The following is a 22,929-nucleotide window of genomic DNA, read 5'->3' as shown; positions in this document are numbered from 1 at the left end:
AACTAACCTAAGGACATCACACAACACCCAGTCATCACGAGGCAGAGAAAATCCCTGACCCAGCCGGAAATCGATCCCGGGAACCCGGGCGCGGGAAGCGAGAACGCTACCGCACGATCACGAGCTGCGGACACGGCTGCTCAAATTGTCTCCAAAATCGTTTATATAGATGAGGAACAGCAAAGGGCCTATAACACTATCTGGGGAACGCCAGAAATCACTTCTGTTTTACTCGATGACTTTCTGTCAATTACTACGAACTGTGACCTCTCTGACCTCTCTCTGGATGATAAGTGTGGTGTCACTGCCAGACACCACACTTGCTAGGTGGTAGCCTTTAAATCGGCCGCGGTCCATTAGTATACGTCGGACCCGCGTGTCGCCACTGTCAGTGATTGCAGACCGAGCGCCACCACACGGCAGGTCTAGAGAGACTTCCTAGCACTCGCCCCAGTTGTACAGCCGACTTTGCTAGCGATGCTACACTGACAAATACGCTCTCATTTGCCGAGACGATAGTTAGCATAGCCTTCAGCTACGTCATTTGCTACGACCTAGCAAGGCGCCATTACCAGTTTATATTGAGCTTATTATTACTGTACCGTCAAGAGAGAGGTACACCGATTGTGGATTAAAGTTAAGTATTCTACCAGTACCTCCTGTTTTGCTAGTCTTATTTCTCTGACCTGTTCCAGACCTCACGCCAGTCTGCGTGTAATTAAACGCGTGCATTTCGGCCTCCTCTAGCAACACAGCAATAAGGGTGTACAGAATAACGATCCCTACATTGCATGGAATATACTGGCAAGTGAGAAACGAATTCAGCTTCTGAATTTAAAATGGGAACTTGGGAAAAAAATAGTACCATTGCCAAAATGTCCCAAAACTGAACATTTTGTATGAAGAAAATTTTTTTTGTGTTTCACGCCTTAACTTATCCTTGAGCTGACAGTTTGATTAACGCTTGAAGAAAAAAAAATTAAGTTTGTAGGATAGTGAGGGTACTTTTTGACCTTGTTCTGATAACTTAGAATAAATTTCACTTGGAGTTTTAATTTTTACAGCAAATTAATATATAATATTATCTCGTTCTGTTTCGGCTTAATAGGTGTTTGAAGTGTTTTCTGCCTTGCTTCTAGCACAGTCCTGCCCGTATTTGTGCACTTCGCGTACCCATAAGTATCACTGAAACCGCGAGCGACCGCTATTTTTCGCGAATCGCGCTTTCTATATCATCTCTCGTTGCAGCACACTGTTGATACGTTCCCATCATAAATGATAAAGAGAATTTAAATCTGGTAGCCGTGGTGGCTAAGTCACTGGCCCTCCTCTTTCACTTCTAAGACCAGGAAAAATTTGATTTAAGCTACACGTGATCACCAAGGAGAAATGTGCTGGACGTTCGTCTTGTTGCAACGACATTAACAGCCGTGCTGCTAGCGAAACTCCTTCTATCAACTCTGTCAGTACATCAGCTTAGATTCAGAGTACCAGTCGTCCATTTAAATGTTCAGCAAAAAATGTCCAATAATTTTATCATGATAAGTCCATATTAGATACTTACGTTCCAGGCAAGCTGGTTGTCTTGCTGGCTTAAAGGGAGTGAGAGTTTTATTCTGATCGACAGTTAGCATTGTTGATATCAACCGCACCATTAGTTTCGAAAGTCGCTTCATTAGTTCAAAGTATGGCCGTCGAAAATTTCCGATTTCGATTTAGTAACCTATTGTAGAATGCGGTTCTTGTATGAAAATCACTTCTCTTAATGTCTAATGAACATGAATGTGATGCGGACGTAAATAATTATTCACATCTACACAATTACTCTACAATTTACACTTAAGTGTTTCGAAGACGATTCATAGAACCACTTTCAGACTACTTCTCAAGGGTTGTCCATTCCAGTAGCACATCGCTTGCCCTGTTTCTGAGGGAGCCCATCGGTCTGGAAGGTCTGGGCTTTCACAGAGGTTGAGATTATTGGTAGTTGGGATCTCCAAGATTAGGAGCATGATGGAGGCCATTAGGGATGTCATGAGTAGCACCGGGTACAGCTAACTGCAGACGGTGGCTCATGTCGATGCTAATGACATATGTCGATTTGGATTTGGAGAGATTCTCTCTGGTTTCCTGCGCCTATATGATGTGATAAAGATAGTGACTCTTTCTTGCAGGGTGAAGGCGGAGCTCAGAATATGAAGCATCTTTGATAGGACAGACTGCGGATCAATGGTACAGGGCCGAGTGGAGGGTGTGAATCAGAGGTTCAGACCATTCTGCGACTGTTTAGGCTGCAAGTTCCACTTAACGGATCAGGGATCCATCACACACAGGGGTGGCTACAGGGGTACCGGGGGGTGTATGGAGTACATTGAACGGTTTTTTGGTAGAGGATCCCGGAAACATACAACAGGAGATCAGTCTCAAAGGGTTCAGGTAAAACACATGACGAGGATCGACCTGGGAAACATCGGCACTGTAGTTGTAAACTGTCGTGGCTGTGTTGGAAAAGAACCAGAGCTCCAACTCTGATAGAAAGCAGTGATGCAGGAATCGTTACAGGAACTAACGGGGCTGGACTTCAGTTAAGTAGTTTTAATTCGACGTGGTACCACGGTACTATAGGGTTTAATTTTTAATGTTGACTGTGCCTTACTCTGGCATGTTATAGTACTTTTATGCTTCTGCAGAAGGCTAGATTATTATAGCCGAAACTTGGGTAAAGACCAGAAAATTTTCGCAACCGAGGCGGATTTTTCAATATATTAGTCTATCACAGTTGCTGACGAGGCTGCAATATGCTAAAAATTCTTAGTTATAGGCACTGAAAGCTGGCTAAAACCGGAGATAGGTTCAGCCGAAGTTTTTGCCAAGGACTTAACAGTGTTCAGAAATCATGCTTGATGTGAAAGAACGTAAAATTTGCAGTAATGACGATGTTTTACAGGATGTCGAAATATAGCGCGGACTTCAATGTGAGATGCTTTTAACAGTTTCTGGTTAGAATTCTGGCAGAAAAACCAAAGAGATTCTCGTCGTATGTGACGCAGACCTGAGGCAAGGCACAATACCTTCACTGCTCGGTAGCAATGGTAGCTAATGCAACCGACAGGAGCGCCGGTAAAGTAGATTTAGTAAACAGGATTATCAGAAACTTCTTCACCATATAAGATGGAGTAAGTTTTTCGAAATTAGAATCAAATTTGGAAATTTGTGGTAAGTTCCTGTGGGACTGCTGAGGTCATCGGTCCCTAGGCTTACACACTACATAATCTAACTGAAACTAACTTACGCTAAGACGCTAAGGACAATACACACGCCCATGCCCGAGGGAGGACTCGAACCTCCGACGGGGGGAGCCGCGAGAACCGTGGCAAGGCGCCCCTGACCGCACGGTTACCCCGCGGCAATTCGAATCGAGAACAGTTGGGAACATGAGTAATTTAGAAGTAGATACCAAAAGTGTAGCGAAGCAACTTAAATCACCCAATAAAGATGAGCCTTCCGGCCCACACTGGATGCCAGATAGGTTTCTTTCGGACTGTGCTGATGAAATACCTCCATTTTTAGCGCATATACATCTGCTCGCTGGACGAAAGATGCACGCCTGAAAACTGGAAAATTGCACAGTTCGCATCAACACATAACAAAGGAAATGGACGTAGTTTGCTGAATTATAGACCACTGACATCGATTTACAGTAGAATTTTGGAACATACATCGTGTTCTAACATTCTGAAATACCTCGAAGAGAACGAACTATTGACAGATAGCCAGCACAGAATCAAAAAAATCGTTCTTATGAATGCTATCGATATGGTATCTCAAATTGATTACATGTTTGTAGATTTTCAGAAGGCTTTTGATACCGTTCCTCACAAGCAGCATCTAGCAAAATTGCATACCTATTGTGCGGCTGGATTCTGATTTCGTGTGACAAAAGTTCACTGTGCAACACAGGGAGGTCATTGAGTGAAACAGAAGTGATATCTCCGGTTCTCTAAGGAAGTGTTATGGGCCCTCTGCATTTCTTGATCTACACCAGCGCTTCTCAGAGTCTTTGTAGCAGCGCATCGGTGACGATGAATGAGCCCGTGAGAACTAATATAGTTCATCACGTCTTGAGGACTGGTGACTTTCACACATAGAGCCTCTCGGTGTGCAGAACAATGAACGGAAGGTAAATTTGGTATTAAGCTTTTTCAACAGTATGCCAATAAACGAAAATGGCTCAAATGGCTCTGAGCACTATGGGACTTAACATCTATGGTTATCAGTCCCCTAGAACTTAGAACTACTTAAACCTAACTAACCTAAGGACATCACACAACACCCAGCCATCACGAGGCAGAGAAAATCCCTGACCCCGCCAGGAATCGAACCCGGGAACCCGGGCGTGGGAAGCGAGAACGCTACCGCACGACCACGAGCTGCGGGCTGCCAATAAACGCATTTATTTTACCGCGCATTGCTGGCGACCCGTCTGTGGTTATGGAAAAAAGCTTTTCCCAAGGGAGTCCTATTACTTCAGCTGCCATTTGGACTGCTTCTAAAATATCCGCCCCTATAACAGTGTGCTTCATCGAAATTATATCCAGATTCTCTTTCGTTAAATGTAGGTCGTCGTCCACGCCACGATAGAAAAAAAAAAAAGAAAGGGTAACTGAGCCGTGTCGCTAATATCCGTGGACTCATCAAATGCGAGGGAGTTCGCTAGGAGGTTTTCAATTTTGACTACCAACTAGTCATTCATTATTGATTCACTGAGATAATGTCATGCTGGAAAGTGATATTCTACTGTATACGGGAGCTAATGTGGAATTCATTGTCTCTACTACGTTCAACAAAATATGCTTTATTAATAATCCTTCAGCCGCGCAGAGTAGCCGCGCGGTCTATGGCGTCTTGTCACGTTCCGCGCGGTTCCTCCCGTCGGAGGTTCGAGTCTTCCCTCGGGCGTGGGTGTGTGTGTGTCGTCTTTAGCGTGAATTAGCTTAAGTTAGATTAAGTAGTGTGTAAGCTTAGGGACCGATGACTTCAACGGTTTGGTCCCATAAGACCTAACCACATAAAAAAAAAAAAAAAAAAAAAAAAAACTTCCACCTTCCATAAACGACTTCCCAGCTCGTACTAAATGTAGAGCGATTTTATAACTAGCTCTAAGGGTCTTTTCGCAGCACCCGACATCTTCTTCGCCCTAAATTATGTATAAGAAAGTTTGTGCCGGCCGAAGTGGCCGAGCGGTTCTAGGCGCTGCAGTCTGGAACCGCGAGACCGCTACGGTCGCAGGTTCGAATCCTGCCTCGGGCATGGATGTATGTGATGTCCTTAGGTTAGTTAGGTTTAACTAGTTCTAAGTTGTAGGGGACTAATGACCTCAGAAGATGAGTCCCATAGTGCTCAGAGCCATTTGAACCATTTGAAGAAAGTTTGTGTTAGGAATAATACAAGCGAGAACGAAAACGAATACACGTTTGAGAGGAATGAAAACAAACTTCAGTTCGTTTCGCAGGACCTTTAACCGAAATAAACATGCTAAGTTGCTGGTACAAAGATCATTTGTGGATACAGAATTCTTTTCTGCAAGAGTTCGCAACTCCCTCAGTTCTTCCTTTCTGGCGTCCCCTATGCTTTCACTGCACTTTTCTGTATGCATTTTGCTATAGTTTCTTTCAGTGTACGATTTTCTTACGCAAGTAATTGTTGTACCGCAGATTAGACGTTTGACTCTATCGTCACAACTAACAAAAAAAGAAAGGTTCAAATGGCTCTGAGCACTATGGGACTTAACATCTGAGGTCATCAGTCCTCTAGAACTTAGAACTACTTAAACCTAACTAACCTAAAGTAATCACACACATCCATGCCCGAGGCAGGATTCGAACCTGCAACCGTAGCAGTCGCGCGGTTCCAGACTGAAGCGCCTAGAACCGCTCTGCCACACCGGCCGGCACATCTAACAATGAAATAAGCGGTTTAAGTGGACTTTCGGAAGTCTTTGCTTTTTTCGGAGCAGGCTGTCCCGTTATTGTATAACCGTCTTGCGCTTATCTATTTCAGTGTTGAATAAACCGTCTATCAACGTAGTCGGCAGCGCACCACGGCGACTTCACAACGCAAGCCAAGTTGAGGCGAATGAAGCCGAGTTGGACCGATGCACCGTGCAAACACTCTCTGCACCTCGCTTTGCATGCACGCGATTTTCCGTATGCGAGAGGCCCCGATCAACACAAATGATTTAGGAAATGACGGGAGCAGCCCACTTAGATTGTTTGCAGGCGATGCTCTAACCTCGTTAGCAGATCAGTGCGAATTTAAAAATAATTTACACAAGATACCTGCGTGGCTATTGACCCTGAGCAATAAAAAGTGAGAGGTCGAACACACGAGAACTGTGATGAGAGGACCTACCTAGCGGGCCTCACAACGTGTAGTCATGCGAGCCAGCATACTGCCTCTGAAAATCCCTCTGGCAGGACCACAGAATACTCAGGCGACATGATACAAGCCACCAGACCGATCACCTCATACTGCTCTGTCTGCATCTCTACGCAGTTACACTAATGGCCATTAAAATTGCTACACCACGAAGATGACGTGCTACAGACGCGAAATTTAACCGACAGGAAGAAGATGCTGTGATATGCAAATGATTAAGTTTTCAGAGCATTCACACAAGGTTGCCGCCGGTGGCGACACCTACAACGTGCTGACATGAGGAGAGTTTCCAACCGATTTCTCATACACAAACAGCAGTTGACCGGCGTTGCCTGGTGAAACGTTGTTGTGATGCCTCGTGTAAGGAGGAGAAATGCGTACCATCACGTTTCCGACTTTCATAAAGGTCGGATTGTAGCCTATCGCGATTGCGGTTTATTTTATCGCGACATTGCTGCTCGCTAATCATTTGCATATCACAGCATCTTCTTCCTGTCGGTTAAATTTCGCGTCTGTAGCACGTCATCTTCGTGGTGCAGCAGTTTTAATGGCCAGTAGTGTATTTTGCACCTACCACACGTTCAGCCTCCCGAGACGCCTTCCTGGCGTTTTACGGTTTCAATGGCTCTCGGACCGCCCTGATACCCTATTAGTACTAACAAAATTTCGTTAAATTTCGGTTACGCAATAAATCATCCAAATTTAAGGGTTTTAGATTCAACTAAATACGTAGGTATTTGGGGAAAGTTGTGATAGATCGGATAGCTAATACTCCAAGGTCCTTTGCAGTTAAACTATTTAACCTAGAGGTTGTTTGGTTGACTAAAACCAATCGTTGTTTAATTGCGTACAATATATTATTCCTGAAAGTTTATAGCTTCAGCGCTTTTTTAATGAGAGATTCTTTTATAGAGAAAGTCAAATCACTGGTCTTACCTCACTGGTAGGGTAACAGAGGGTACTCATACCAACCTTATGGGAATATAGAAAAACAAGATTTCGTTAGAAAAGATCCGGAAATATTTATTCAAATATAATTTAACTAACAAAATTATTCACAAAATTCTCACGTAAAGTGACAATCCTGATTATCTGCTCCACTGCAGCTTTCGTGGATCCAAACAACTGTTCAATCATCTTCGTTCCATCGTTGGATTTATGCGTCATACTATTTTTGGTTGCAAGATCGTATGCTCATCTTTGGACATGTATCAAAGTTAAATAAAAAGAATTAATGTATGATCGACAAATTCTTTTTCTTGTTGTTCTGAAAACAATAGTGGGCATGGCCGGGCAAAAGGAAGTCCGGCACGATATTAGGAGGTATCCCATAACTTTGTCACCTCAGTGCATACGCCTCCATTTGAAAGAGAGCATAAACATGAAACTAATTATAGCTCATTATACCACTACAGACGAAGGTATGACTGATTGTGGCAATTTTCAAGCGTTTCATCCATAATTAGTTTGATGACGATGATGTTGGTTTGTGGGGCGCTAAACATCGTCGTCGTCAATGTCCGTACTAGTTCCAATCTTACCATTTCCAGTCTCGCCACTAACTTAATTATGATGAGATGATGAGGACAACACAAACACCCAGTCCCCGGGCAGAGAAAATCCCCGACCTGGCCGGGAATCGAACCCTGGAGCCCGTGATCTAGAGACAGCAATGCTAGCCACTTTTTTTTTGTTTCAACCTCATTTTTTTCGTTTTCGTTCGTTGCATCTGCTCGGTGCGGACGTCGCAAGACGTTCAGTTCGTCGTTGATCCATTAACTTAGTTTTTTTATTGCAGAGGGCAGCTAACCCTCTGACCGAACACGCTGAGTTACCGCGCCGGCATCACTAGACTACGAGCTGCTGGTACAATTAGTTTTGAAAATCAATTATATCCGACGTGAAAAAAAATTGAATTCAATATCATCTGCGAAATTAATGTACTCTATATTCAAGCAGAGGCCAATGTCTAAGGTTTTTAGTCATTGAGACATACCTCGTAATTGAGTCGCTTCGATAAGAGAACTAATAGCTTAACGAGCATTATCCTCCTGAAAGTTCCAGCAGTTGCAGTAGTTTCGTTATTATGGAGCGAAATCTAAATGACTCTTGCAACAGTTCTCTGCGGAATTAAGCCTTGCCTCTGCCGGGTTAGCACTCTACTTCAAATAGCTTCGCGTCGCATTTAGTTCCGTAACTCGATCCTCATTTACTGTGACTTTCTCGACAGCGACGTGATAAAGGCTAGAAGGAAAGCAGCTACTTTGGTGGGAACCGCAGAATTATAATACCCTAGCCACGTAGCGTGTTCACCCCGAGAATACTGTAGAATGGTGTGTAACACGAGCGGCCGATACGCTGCTAAATTTTTTCTACGCTCAGAATTAGGAATTTCATAGGACAGGCAAAATAGAATTGTTCCGGAAAGTGTTTTCGACATTCCGGGTGAACGGAATTTAAACATCAAAGAGATCATTAGAAGACTATACCAACGGAATCAGAGCACCAGAAAACATCGACACAATGGCAGCGTGGGTTAACTGTACACCAAACAGCAGGCTTATATTATGCAACTGCTGTTCAGTGTACATATGAGGATTTTGTGATTCATAATGGCGCTAAACCACGCCTCACCTGAAGAAGTGAAAAACTGAAGATTCAATGTGCCAATACCAATGCAGTCAGAAAACATTGGTACAACTTTTCATATTCATAAGAAACATTTAAGGATATGTAGCACTGTCTATAACGTGTTAAAACTACAATCAGGCAAAAAAACAAGAGAATTTTTTATAAAAAGAATGATCTTGTAGGATCTTTTAATACTTTGTCATGGAAACGAACTGGGGGCGGGGGGTCAAGGGGGTTATCTACAAAAAGAACTTTGGGTAAGATCAGAAATGAAGTTTACGACAGCAAAATGTTACTCAAGAACAGAATATACACTCCTGGAAATTGAAATAAGAACACCGTGAATTCATTGTCCCAGGAAGGGGAAACTTTATTGACACATTCCTGGGGTCAGATACATCACATGATCACACTGACAGAACCACAGGCACATAGACACAGGCAACAGAGCATGCACAATGTCGGCTCTAGTACAGTGTATATCCACCTTTCGCAGCAATGCAGGCTGTTATTCTCCCATGGAGACGATCGTAGAGATGCTGGATGTAGTCCTGTGGAACGGCTTGCTATGCCATTTCCACCTGGCGCCTCAGCTGGACCAGCGTTCGTGCTGGACGTGCAGACCGCGTGAGACGACGCTTCATCCAGTCCCAAACATGCTCAATGGGGGACAGATCCGGAGATCTTGCTGGCCAGGGTAGTTGACTTACACCTTCTAGAGCACGTTGGGTGGCACGGGATACATGCGGACGTGCATTGTCCTGTTGGAACAGCAAGTTCCCTTGCCGGTCTAGGAATGGTAGAACGATGGGTTCGATGACGGTTTGGATGTACCGTGCACTATTCAGTGTCCCCTCGACGATCACCAGTGGTGTACGGCCAGTGTAGGAGATCGCTCCCCACACCATGATGCCGGGTGTTGGCCCTGTGTGCCTCGGTCGTATGCAGTCCTGATTGTGGCGCTCACCTGCACGGCGCCAAACACGCATACGACCATCATTGGCACCAAGGCAGAAGCGACTCTCATCGCTGAAGACGACACGTCTCCATTCGTCCCTCCATTCACGCCTGTCGCGACACCACTGGAGGCGGGCTGCACGATGTTGGGGCGTGAGCGGAAGACGGCCTAACGGTGTGCGGGACCGTAGCCCAGCTTCATGGAGACGGTTGCGAATGGTCCTCGCCGATACCCCAGGAGCAACAGTGTCCCTAATTTGCTGGGAAGTAGCGGTGCGGTCCCCTACGGCACTGCGTAGGATCCTACGGTCTTGGCGTGCATCCGTGCGTCGCTGCGGTCCGGTCCCAGGTCGACGGGCACGTGTACCTTCCGCCGACCACTGGCGACAACATCGATGTACTGTGGAGACCTCACGCCCCACGTGTTGAGCAATTCGGCGGTACGTCCACCCGGCCTCCCGCATGCCCACTATACGCCCTCGCTCAAAGTCCGTCAACTGCACATACGGTTCACGTCCACGCTGTCGCGGCATGCTACCAGTGTTAAAGACTGCGATGGAGCTCCGTATGCCACGGCAAACTGGCTGACACTGACGGCGGCGGTGCACAAATGCTGCGCAGCTAGCGCCATTCGACGGCCAACACCGCGGTTCCTGGTGTGTCCGCTGTGCCGTGCGTGTGATCATTGCTTGTACAGCCCTCTCGCAGTGTCCGGAGCAAGTATGGTGGGTCTGACACACCGGTGTCAATGTGTTCTTTTTTCCATTTCCAGGAGTGTATAAGAAACGAAACCGTGTCACAGGAACTAGAAGCAGAAACGATTGAATGTGCAGTGCGAAAAAACCGCAACACACGGTACGAACACGTACAAAGGATGGTCAATACACGACTTCTCAATGTAGTATTAGCTCATAAAACATTCGCATGAAGAGACGTAGGAACACCTAAGGGGTGATGAGCAGTACTTTTATGACGACGAACACCTAAAGCTTAATCCAAGAAGCTAAAATGAACAAGGAGAAGAAGAAAATCAATGTAGAATCCTAATATCTTGTTATTATACCATTCGTGTTAGGGTGTCCACCTCCACAGGCAATCCAATTTTTTACACAATTTTTCAGTGGCAAATCTAATCTTCTTCATCCTCTGTAGCTAGTGACGGTCTTGAAGCGTTTACTCCATCGCAATGGAATTACCAATTAAGCTGAAGAGTAGGAAACATATCTTCCACAACCGCGATTATGTCAGCAGAAGCCTCTGCACTTACCTAATTGCCACGACCTCTTAAAGTTAAGGCTTGTTTTACACTAGGGACTATCTTATCTAAATCGACTACTCCTGGTGGGTGCGCGTCACACGGCAGGGTGTAAATCAACCGCCAGCCACGTCACTAGTGGATCGGTGACGTCAATGATCAATTGATCGAGACGAGTGAAGTATCTAAAAATCTTGAGTATGCTGAAGACTGTGCCTGCTCAGAGCGGGGGGAGAGGGGGAGACTCCATAGCCTACTAACACAGGGAGCTGATCAGTTCTCGACTCGTCTACTCATGTCGTAATAGTTCATTTTGTGCTTTCGTGTCTTCCTAATCTTTACTGCATTATTTGCTTTGTTGCTTTGCATAACGCGAAGACTGCATGAACACTTTATATTTTTCCTAAGGGTGTTCTCCTACGAGAGACACAAAAACTGTCTACATCTATATGGATACTCTGCAAATCACATTTAAGTGCCTGGCAGAGGGTTCATCCAACCACATTCACAATTCTCTTTCCAATCTCGTATAGCGCGCAGTACATAGCAGTATAGCGTGCGAGCTCTGATTTCCCTTATTTTATTATGGTGATCGTTTCTCCCTATGTAGGTCGGCGTCTGCAAAATATTTCCGCGTTCAGAGGAGAAAGTCGGTGATTGAAATTCCGTGAGAATATTCTGCCCCCACGTAAAACTCCTTTTGTTTTAATGATGTCCACCCCAAATCCTGTATCATTTCAGTGACACTCTCTCCCCTATTTCGCCATAATACGAAACGTGCTCCCCTTCTTTGAGCTTTCTCGATGTACTCTGTCAATCCTATCTGGTAAGGATCCCACACCGCCCAGGATTATTCTAAAACAGGACACACAAGATTAGTGTAGGCGGTCTCTTTAGCAGATCTGTTACATTTTCTAAGTGTCCTGCCAATAAAACGTAGTCTTTGGTTAGCCTTCCCCCAAAACATTTTCTATGGGTTCCTTCCAATTTAAGTTGTTCATAATTGTAATTCCTCGGTATTTAGTTGACTTTACGGCCTTTAGATTTGACTGATATATCGTGTAACCGAAGTTTAACGAATTCCTTTTTAGCACTAATGTGGATAACCCCACATTTTTCGTAATTTAGGGTCATTTGCCAAATTTTGCACCATACAGATATCTTTTCTAAATCTTTTTGCAATTTGTTTTGATCTTCTGATGAGTTCAATAGTCGATAAACGACAGCATCATATGCAAACAACCCAAGACGGCTGCTAAGATTGTCTCCTAAATCGTTTATACAGATAATGAACAGCAAAGGGCCTATAACCCTAACCTGGGGAACGCCAGAAATATGAAAACGATCTTTAGTTTTTACAGCACTTGCACGAAGAAAAATCCTGTGTATGTATGACAAAGTAAATATATAAGAAACATTTTTGAATGTAGGTTACCGGTTTGGTGGTCTAGTGATACAGTGCGCGCGATTTATTTTCAATCTGTCTTTAAGCTAGCCTTCACATTTCAATGTTTGTGAAAATATGCCGGCCGGAGTGGCCGAGCGGTTAAAGGCGCTACAGTCTGGAACCGCACGACCGCTACGGTCGCAGGTTCGAATCCTGCCTCGGGCATGGATGTGTGTGATGTCCTTAGGTTAGTTAGGTTTAAGTAGTTCTAAGTTCTAGGGGACTTATGACCACAGCAGTTGAGTCCCATAGTGCTCAGAGCCATTTGAACCATTTTTTTGTGAAAATATGCCAGGGACGACACGTCGTTCGGATTCCACTTTAAAATGTAGGACCCGTTTCCCTGCTATAATTACTGGGACAGGTTAATTGTGCGAAAGACTCCGAATTGGCGTTCAACCGAAAGAAATTGCAAAAAGGTGGCTGAACATCCCTCTTGAGGGTCTGCCAACAAATTATGACACATGAATTTCATTTAATTTTAATGAAAATTATTTGAACAATGAAAAACGCTGTATTAAAGGAGAAAAATAGTTTGGTATGTTATTTGGCACTTAGGTCGAATACAAGGTAACAAGACACAAAGGATAAAGTGAGAAGTGGCTTATACCGTCCGTCCATCTGGGACATTTTACTCCTTCTAAAGACGCCCAGTCGACTGTTGGTCCCGTGACTGTGAAGAGGAAACGCGAAGGAACAACTACAGGTAAATGAAGACAAGGGAGACTTCATATACTGACGTATAGGGACCATGGAGCATTGCGGAGGGTGGTTCTAAAATCACTCGTGAGCTCTAAAGTGCTACCAGCATTCCAGACAGTACAATGACCGTAAGTAGGGAGCTAAAAAGAGTGCTAAGAACAGTGCCACTGAATAGTGACTGAGCCGGCCGCGGTGGCCGTGCTGTTCTGGCGCTGCAGTCCGGAACCGCGGGACTGCTACGGTCGCAGGTTCGAATCCTGCCACGGGCATGGGTGTGTGTGATGTCCTTAGGTTAGTTAGGTTTAAGTAGTTCTAAGTTCTAGGGGACTTATGACCTAAGATGTTGAGTCCCATAGTGCTCAGAGCCATTTGAACCATTTGAATAGTGACTGACTAGAAATGAGTGATTTGGAGTGATGAATCACGCTATACTCTATGGCAATCCGACGGAAGTATCTGGATTCTGCAAGTGCCTGGAAAACGTTACCCGGCCCTATTGGATTAGGGAAGTATGGGGAAGGAAGTCGGCCGTGCCCTTTTAAAGGAACTATCGCGGCATTTATGTGAAGCGATTAAGGGAAATCACGGAAAACCTAAATCAGGATGGCCGGACATCGTCGTCCTCCCGAATGCGAGTCCAATGTACTAACCACTGCGCCACCTCGCTCCGTCTGTCATTAGGTGTAGTGCTAGCAATGAAGTATGGAAGGGGTTGTTTTACGGCATGGGGATGTTTTTCGTTGTTCTCAAAACTGGCTCTGAGCACTGTGGGACTTAACTTCTGAGGTCATCAGCCCCTAGAACTTAGAACTACTTAAACCTAACTAACCTAAGGACATCACACACATCCATGCCCGAGGCAGGATTCGAACCTGCGACCGTAGCAGTCGCGCGGTTCCAGACTGAAGCACCTAGAACCGCTCGGTCACTGCGGCCGGCCTTTGGTGCTAGTCGAGAAGAGTAGGTTATCTGCCGGTATCTCCCACCTCTCATAATGTCCGCCCCCAGTAGCTGAGTGGCAGCCGGCACGGTAGCTCAGAGGGTTAGCTAACCTCTGTAACAAAACAACTGAGTGAATGGATCAACGAAGAATCTAAATGGGTGTCATCGGACGTCCGCCTCGAATAAATTCAACGAACAATATCAAACAAAATGAGATAAAAAAGTGGTCATCGAGGCAGAATGTGAATCCTGAGGGCCTGGGTTTGATTCCCGGCTGGATCGGAGATTTTCTCCGCTCCGGGAGTGGGTGTTGTGTTGTCCTAATCATCATCATTTCATCCCCATCGACGCGCAAGTCGCCGAAGTGGTGTCAAATCGAAAGACTCGGCGAACGGTCTACCCGATGGGAGGCCCTAGTCACACGACATTTATTTATTTACCTCTCATAATGTCCAACATGAACGTGACAGTACATCCCTCACACACACATTACAGTCAACTACACTTCACAGATACACTTACGCACACAACTCTCATACTTCGCGAAGTAAAGATGCCTGTGAGGGCGAGGGATAGAAGAGACGTTTCCTCTTAGGCAACTGAACCTGTCCTTCGGGGTCTGTCAGCTGTTCAGAGAGACACATTTTATTTAAACAAGACAAGATAGACATCATTACCAAAAGTTACGACGGTTAAGAAACTTAGTTTACTTAGACGAGCGAAGAAGAGCATTATTACGCAAATTTTTAATCATTCAGCTGGGGGAAACTTAAATTTAATGAAATGATAATTAAATCAAGACCCTAAGCTGTCGACAGGTGTTGATATACATCAAGGGGAAGTTGAAAATGTGTGCTCCGACCGGGACTCGAACCCGGGATTTCCTGCTTACATGGCAGACGCTAGACGCTTTATCCATCCTTTTTTTTTTTGTTCGGTATTGTTCGTTTTGTCTGGTCTGGGCGGACGTTACAATACATCCGGTCAAGTTGATCGTTGATTCCTTCACTCAGTTTTTTTTAAATATGGAGGGCGAGCAGCCCTCTGACCGAACACTCTGAGCTACCGTGCCGGCATCCATCTAAGCCACCGAGGGCACAGAGGATAGTGCTACTGCAGGGATTTATCCCTTGCACGCTCCCCGTGAGACCCACATTCCCAACTTAATGTCCACACACTACATTCGTAGTGCCCCTGCCCATTACACTCATTACTCGCGGCAGACAATCTAACCGAATCCCGTAAGAGTTCGGGCAATGCGTGTGCATCCGCACAGAAGAAGGTCAATGGCCGGTTAGCCTTAACTATATGAAGATGGTATCTGTTCTTTCGGACATGTCCGAAAGAACAGATACCATCTTCATATACTTCAATTTAATTCCTTTAGGGAGAGAATACTATCGTTTTCCTCGTTAGTAGCAATGAAAGAACTCGTGTACATAGTTCCGCGTAGTCAGCGCGTACACAAGTTTCCCAGTAGAGCGCGCCCCGCTAAGCACAACAGCGCAGGCGCAGCGCTCGTCCGTCTCCGCACTACGAGATGGCGCTGTCTTAGAGACGGACCAAATTCTGCTTCCGCCGAATTGCGTGTTAATGTCACGCAGCCAATGAGATTGATCCTAACGTAGAACCGTTTCTCCTCGCGGATCACACTCGCGCAGTGATACCTGAACGCGCGAGGTATTATAACGAGTGTACAGACCTCCGATTAGTCAGTCTGCATTAGTCTGTACCAGTCTATAGTCAAGTTTCAGTCTGCGTCTAATAAGATTATCATATTCCTGTACATAGCCATGAAGATAAATGAATAGACACTTTGTCAAGTATCAGAGATATGTGAGAATATGATTAACGTACCAAGACCAAAGGAACTTCAGATTGTCAATTGTAAATAGCATCCAGAATCAAGTTAAGTAAGGTTTGTGATTGTTATTATTTTAATAAATGTGTGTGAAAGTTAATAAAGTTCTGTTTAAAGTTGGTCACCGTCAATCTGCTACTCTAAGCGTGCAAGTGGCATTTCTATCGTCTGACCTAACGGCAGAAGATAAACACGCCACGATAAGACAACGAGACATATTGCTGACACTCGCCTACTTCGTTAGAGCGACAAGTCAAATAATCTGATGGTGTGTGTACCGAAGGTCTTACAGTACGCACACCACAGAATTCGAAAGTAAGCGGCATCGCACATTTTTTCTGTTGTAACTGCGGCGTTGATTACATTGGCTGTCCGGCCTATCTGAATAGTTTGCACCGATATCATTTCATGTCGTTGCATCTCCCTCGATTTCACCTCCCCCTCCCCTCCCCCCCTCTCTCCACACTGATCCCTATAGATAAACATATTTCATTTCATTTCCATTTCAGAATGCGATTCAGGCAGAGCATGTAAGCAGTAGAGTGAGACATGTATTTTTGGCAGACGCGGCAGCTGCGAGTGGGGCTGTGCCTGCCCGCGGCCTGCTCGGACAACGCGTCGGCTCTGCTGTCGGCGGCGCTGGTGCCCTCTGCGTCCCTGCAGCGCGTGCGGCCAGTCCCCGACCCGCGCTTCTCCTTCTGGACGCTGCCCGCCTTCTACTGCCTCTGGTAAGCACTCACGCTTCTCTCTGCTGCGTACTGCCGGCCGCGGTGGTCTAGCGGTTCTAGGCGCTCAGTCCGGAACCGCGGGACTGCTACGGTCGCAGGTTCGAATCCTGCCTCGGGCATGGTTGTGTGTGATGTCCTTAGGTTAGTTAGGTTTAAGTAGTTCTAAGTTCTAGGGGACTGATAACCACAGCAGTTGAGTCCCATAGTGCTCAGAGCCATTTGAACCATTTTGTATATCAACAATACATGTTGGCAGCTGAGGGTTTCAATTAATTATCATTTATTCTAGAGAAGCTGCACGGTCATCAATGGTGTCTGTTCTTTCGAGAACAGTTACTATCTTAATCTATATAGTTAAAGGCTACCCAGCCACTGACCTTCGTCTGTGTGAATGCGCACAGGTTGCCCGAACTCTTACGGGAATCGTCACCTTAGTGTGCGCGAGTAATGAGTGGCTGGGCAAATATCGATTAGGTGCATTACGAATGTAGATTGTGGACAGTTGGGAATGTGGGTCTCACGGGAAGTGTGCAACGGATAAGTCCCTGCAGTCGCGCTATTCATCTGTATCTTCGGTGGCTCAGATTTGTCACGGGAATTATTATACCCATCCACAAACCGACACCAGGTGTGACGATAACACATTACCGTCCCCTGACTCTGCTTAACGCGGACTATAAAATTTTTACACGCCTACTGGCAACGCGATGCCGCAAGGTCCTGCCTAGCATTTTATCCCCGGAACAGACAACTTCGGGCGGCTCAGTTAGTATACAAATGGCCACAGGAGAATGTCGCGATTTAATTGCACTGGCAGCGGCGTGCAGACTCCGCGCCGCGGTGGTTGCGATTGATTTTGACAGCGCATTCGACAAAGTGCGGCATCTTTCTGATCTCAGTGATGAACCGCATGGGTTTTCCACCAGCCTTTATCGACGTCATGCGGCGCCTGTACGGCACCGCTGAATCGCTGATTCAGGTTAATGGCCGTGTGGCGGGACCGGTGGCGATCCGGCGTTCCGTACGGCATGGCTGGCCACTTTCGACCCTACTCTATGCCATAAACCTGGAGCCACTCATCGGGAGTCTGACGAGCCACCTTTCTGGTCTCACTTTTCGACAGCACAGTTTTCGATGTCGTGCGTATGAGGACGACCTCCTCTTGAACCGCTCACGGAGTGAAACACACACGGTACTTGATTTGTTATCAACGTACGGAACTGCAGCGGGCAGTAAAATGAATGTGGCTAAATCCGCGGCGATGCCCATTGGACGCGTCCTCTCACACGAGGACTTAGCACCTCTCCCGTGTGTACACAAACAACGATACCTTGGTATCATTTTCACCTCCACCGTGCACCGCTCCGCTGCCATCAATTTTCGGCGTGCACTCCAAAATATCCGCACGACGGTGCAACAAAATCCTCTCCGACGACTCGATTCTTTACAACGTGTCCAATACCTAAATCAACATGTGGCGTCCAGAATGGTCCACATCTCACAGGTTCTCTTGCTGCCATCAACTATTGGACGCAGCCTCCAGGCTGCCTTCGGATACTTTCTTACGGCCGGTACGCTACGACACGCTCACCCTTCCCCCGCGAGCGGGAGGCCTCGGCCTTGTCAATGTGCGACTCCGAGCGGCGTCTTTGTACATGTCCACCATGCACAAGCAGTGGCACGGGGGCACCTCCCTTACGCGCAGCTTGCTGGAAATTCTTGTGCCCGCGACCATAACACCACCAGTACCAGTCGGACACATCAAGCATCATCTGACGCACATTTCTGATTTCATCGTCGACTTCAGTTATGCTCACACACACTTACCGACCACGCGTTCTCCTCGGCCTAAAGATTTTTACACCCCACTACTTCGTTCCATATCCAGCAACAATATCGAACTGAGACATCCGTCCAAGCGGTGGCCCACGGTTTGGCGTCATATCCACCAGCCTTTTCTTCCCTCCAACGTCCGGGCAACATGGTACCAAGTCGCAAATGCAAAATTTGCCACAAATCAACGTCTTCACGCCATCGGACTAACGGACTCTCCACTTTGTTCCATTTTCCACCTCATGGATGACGATGTCCATCAACTGACTTGTGCTGCCACCAGTGACGTCTGGAAACTTGCCCGACAGTTCGTTGCCTGTTACCTCCGCGTTCCGCCGGACTCGATTGACCCATGGACTGTTATCCATCCTGAGGATACTTATTTCCCTGCCACCAAAAATAATGCGATTGTATAGGTCAAAGGATGGACGAGCACCTACATGTATAATGATGGCGACAAATCGCGCCTTGATTTCTGGCAGTACCTACAAACCGCCCACAATGAAGTCGAACACCGACAGCGCTACCGCGCCTTCTTCGCCAATTACCTACATGCGATCTTTACGTCAGCCCCCCCCCCCCCCCTCAGTTGGATGGTGCCAAACGCCGACAGCACTCCCCCCCCCCCCCCCCTGCTGACATCTGAGTCTCCCTGCGCTACTTTCTATATTGTAACCCACAGTGGAGTAGGCGCATGGACACGCGCCTCCTTTCTTTTATGCACTATACCAGAACACACTGGTTTTTCCCCCACTCCACTGTATATTGCTTCACACCACTTAGCTTACATCAGTATTATTATTCTTTCTTTTCCTACACCTTGTTCATAAAAAAAAAATTGCTCGCCTCGTGCGAGTGTAATGTCTTGTGTTATTTTCGCCGAAAGGATGGCATTTCTGTTGTATTTCAGTTTGTACCAATAAAGATCTTTTGTTCATTTACCTGTTCCTGGTAAAAAAAATAAAAAAAGTAAAAATAAATCAAAAAGTAGTCAGAGAATGGAACACAAATATTAAGAGTGGTATAAGACTGGGTTGCAAAAAGAAGAACCTTAAAGTAAATTGCATTGCTTTTGCAGATGATATGGCCCTGTTTGCTGAAACAATGGAAGAAGCACGGGAGCAAATCCTTGAACTAAAGAGACAAGCAGCTAAAATTGACCTTCACATCTCCTTTGAAAAAACTAAGATATTGACAAACATCAAGCACTCATGTAAATACCTCAAAGTTCAAGAACAGAAGATTGAAATAGTAAAAGAATTCAAATATCTCGGAGAATGGATTAGCTGGAATGCTGGGGAAAGCAAAGCAATGGAATCCAGAAAAAATAAACTTGAATTGGCTTTCCAACTAACAAAAAATACATACAACAAAAAATCCCTTTCTTGGGGGTCCAAAATTAAACATTAAAAGACAGTGATTAAGCCACAAGCACTGTATGCAGCAGAAACACTTAACATGAATTTCAAAGGCCAAATGGAGAAACTTGAGCTAAAGGAAAGAAAAATTTTAAGAAAAATCATTGGGCCAAAAATTCAAGACAATAAGATTATATACATCAAAAATGAAACTCTCTATAAGAAAATTGAAAATCTTTCAGATTCTATGCGAAAAAGGAGAATAAATTTTTATGGTCATCTTCTCAGAATTAATTCCAACAGATTAACTAAACAAATCATTGACTTCTTCCGTAACCGAAAAACGAAGCCCAACTGGTTTAAAGAAGCTGAGAAAGACCTAGTGGAATTAAAGATTTCAGAAAATTCACTTATTGATCGAACTGCTAAATTAATTACTAAAGATGAAAACATAAGGTTCCAAGACAAATCCACACAAAAGTCCAAACCCTTCATCTCGGAAGAAGAGAGGAGAAGAAGATCAGAAAGAATGAAGAAATACTGGGCCCTAAGAAAAGAACAACGCACAAAGAAATGATTGATCCAGCGTACCCCAAAGAGGGTGAAACGAAAGAAGAAGAAATCAAAAAGTTACTTTGAGGGAGTGATTCAGGGACGGGAGGGGGGAGACATCACGGTCAGGCCTCGGGTTCCGACCCCTGCCCGCCTTGTCTCCACCTACTCATAACTGAACACTCTTAAAAAAAAAAAAAAAAGAAACAAATGGCCATCGTCCTGTGTTCTAAGCTAGTAGTCCCCTGTTCGCATCCAACTGAAAAAAAGATGGATAGAGCGTCTGCCATGTAAGCATCTCGTGGTCGTGCGGTAACGTTCTCGCTTCCCACGCCCGGGTTCCCAGGTTCGATTCCCAGCGGGGTCAGGGATTTTCTCTGCCTCGTGATGGCTGGGTGTTGTGTGATGTCCTTAGGTTAGTTAGGTTTAAGTAGTTCTAAGTTCTAGGGGACTGATGACCATAGATGTTAAGTCCCATAGTGCTCAGAGCCATGTAAGCAGGAGATCCCGGGTTCGAGTCCCGGTCGGGGCACACATTTTCACCTGTCCCCATCGAGGTATATCAGCAACACCTGTCGGCAGCTGAGGGTTACAATAAATTATCATTTATTTAAGATAAAATCTCACCAGCAATGTGGAGAACGAATTCGCAGAGCGGTAGCGATTTTATCTGTGTGACAAATACATTGGTGAGTAGAAGTACGCTCTACCAAAACCACGGTTCGGTAGTTTTGGTACAGTACATAAATGACGTAGTAAATGGTAGGATTGTCGGTAGAATTGGGAGGCTTAGCAGGGAAAGAAACGGAGATGAAAGTGTAAGAGGGAAACTGGTAGCAGACAACTTCTCTTTGTTTGTTGTTTGTTTTGCACATAATCAGAACCGCACGTCTTTCAATGTTAGAGCATTGTGTATTTTATATCCTTGAAAAATATAAATTGCATTTTAAAAGTACAAATATTAGTTGATCGTGTAACTTCTGCTCTTCCATTTAACCAAAGCAATTACTGTTGGTGCAGGTACAGTTTACATGCAGGAACATAAAAATTCTAAACACTTATTGCTGTCTTTGCTGAATAGAACGTTCTCCATCATGGCCAAAGACAAGAATTTCCTCTTATTATTGATAAATCAAAAGTTGTTTATCAATAGCAGAAACATATTTTGTATAAGCTCGATGAAGTACTGAAGCGGTGTTTCATATATTTGCGTGTTTTTTATTTTACCATGTTTTAGGAAATTGCATTTTGTAGCACTATATTATAAATTTGTAATTTTTTTTATTTTTACTACAACATCCCTCTGTTTCACGTTACAAATCAACGATTTTCGAATAAAACCTGAATTAAACATTCACAATTTCAGTTTTGCTGCAAATACTGCTTCTTAAGTAACAAACAGAAGGATAACTATGTAGAACAAACAGGTTCGATAGGTTAGGCAGTCCTTTGTATACCCATACTCAGTTTCTAGACGGGTCATCGTTTCGAGTTTCTACAGGAATCTAGTAAGACATTGGTCGCATATGGAGACAAAGCGATTGATATCAGGTGACACCTGATAGGTATGCAACACATCTAATGTACAGGTAACACAGTTCCTATCTTAACTGAGCAAGGCTACTAGGAAAATTACCGTAGTCTGTGCTTACTTATGATAGTCTACAGAAGCCTGCGGTAGTTTCACAGCTCTACTGACGAGCCAAAACATTACGACCAACAACCACTGCAATACTGAATGCCAGCTGGAGGAGTTGCTTGTATGTAATGCGGTTTGACAACGCATGAACCTGTGTTCAGTGTATGCCGCCTTTAGAATCTGAAGATAGTCATTGTATGGCCGAAACCGGTTATGACTGTGTCATAAACATGTGATTGCGTCTATAAATAAAAAAAATTACAAAAGAATCAATCACGCACTCCATAGACAAAATTTCGTTTTTTCCAAAAGGAAAGTATACTATTTGATCAGAAGTTTCCCAGTACCACTTTGTATGCCCACCCGGTTAGCCGTGCAGTCTAACGCACGGCTTTCCAGAGTGGGGAGGAGCGCCTGGTCACCGGCACGAATCCGCCCGGCGTACTTGTGTCGAGGTTCGGTGAGTCGGCCAGTCTGTGGATGGTTTTTAGGCGGTTTTCCATCTGCCTCGGCGAATGCGGGCTGGTTCCCCTTATTCCGCCTCAGCTGCACTATGTCAGCGATTGATGCGCAAACAAGTTCTGCA

General features: G+C 45.2%; 1 protein-coding gene across 1 annotated transcript in view; it reads left to right on the top strand.

Moving 5' to 3' along the window:
• Window positions 1-22,929, top strand: part of LOC126249791 (nose resistant to fluoxetine protein 6-like) — a 341,698-nt gene that overhangs the window by 229,293 nt on the left and 89,476 nt on the right. The window contains exon 3 of the mRNA XM_049951478.1: window positions 16,798-16,961. Coding sequence (XP_049807435.1) covers window positions 16,798-16,961 — 164 coding nt within the window. The remainder of the gene's footprint in view (window positions 1-16,797; window positions 16,962-22,929) is intronic.

Source organism: Schistocerca nitens, chromosome 3 (assembly GCF_023898315.1).
Source record: "Schistocerca nitens isolate TAMUIC-IGC-003100 chromosome 3, iqSchNite1.1, whole genome shotgun sequence".
Lineage (NCBI taxonomy): Eukaryota > Metazoa > Arthropoda > Insecta > Orthoptera > Acrididae > Schistocerca > Schistocerca nitens.
Note: the sequence above shows the minus strand (reverse complement) of the source record. Positions and strands in the feature narration are given on the sequence as shown.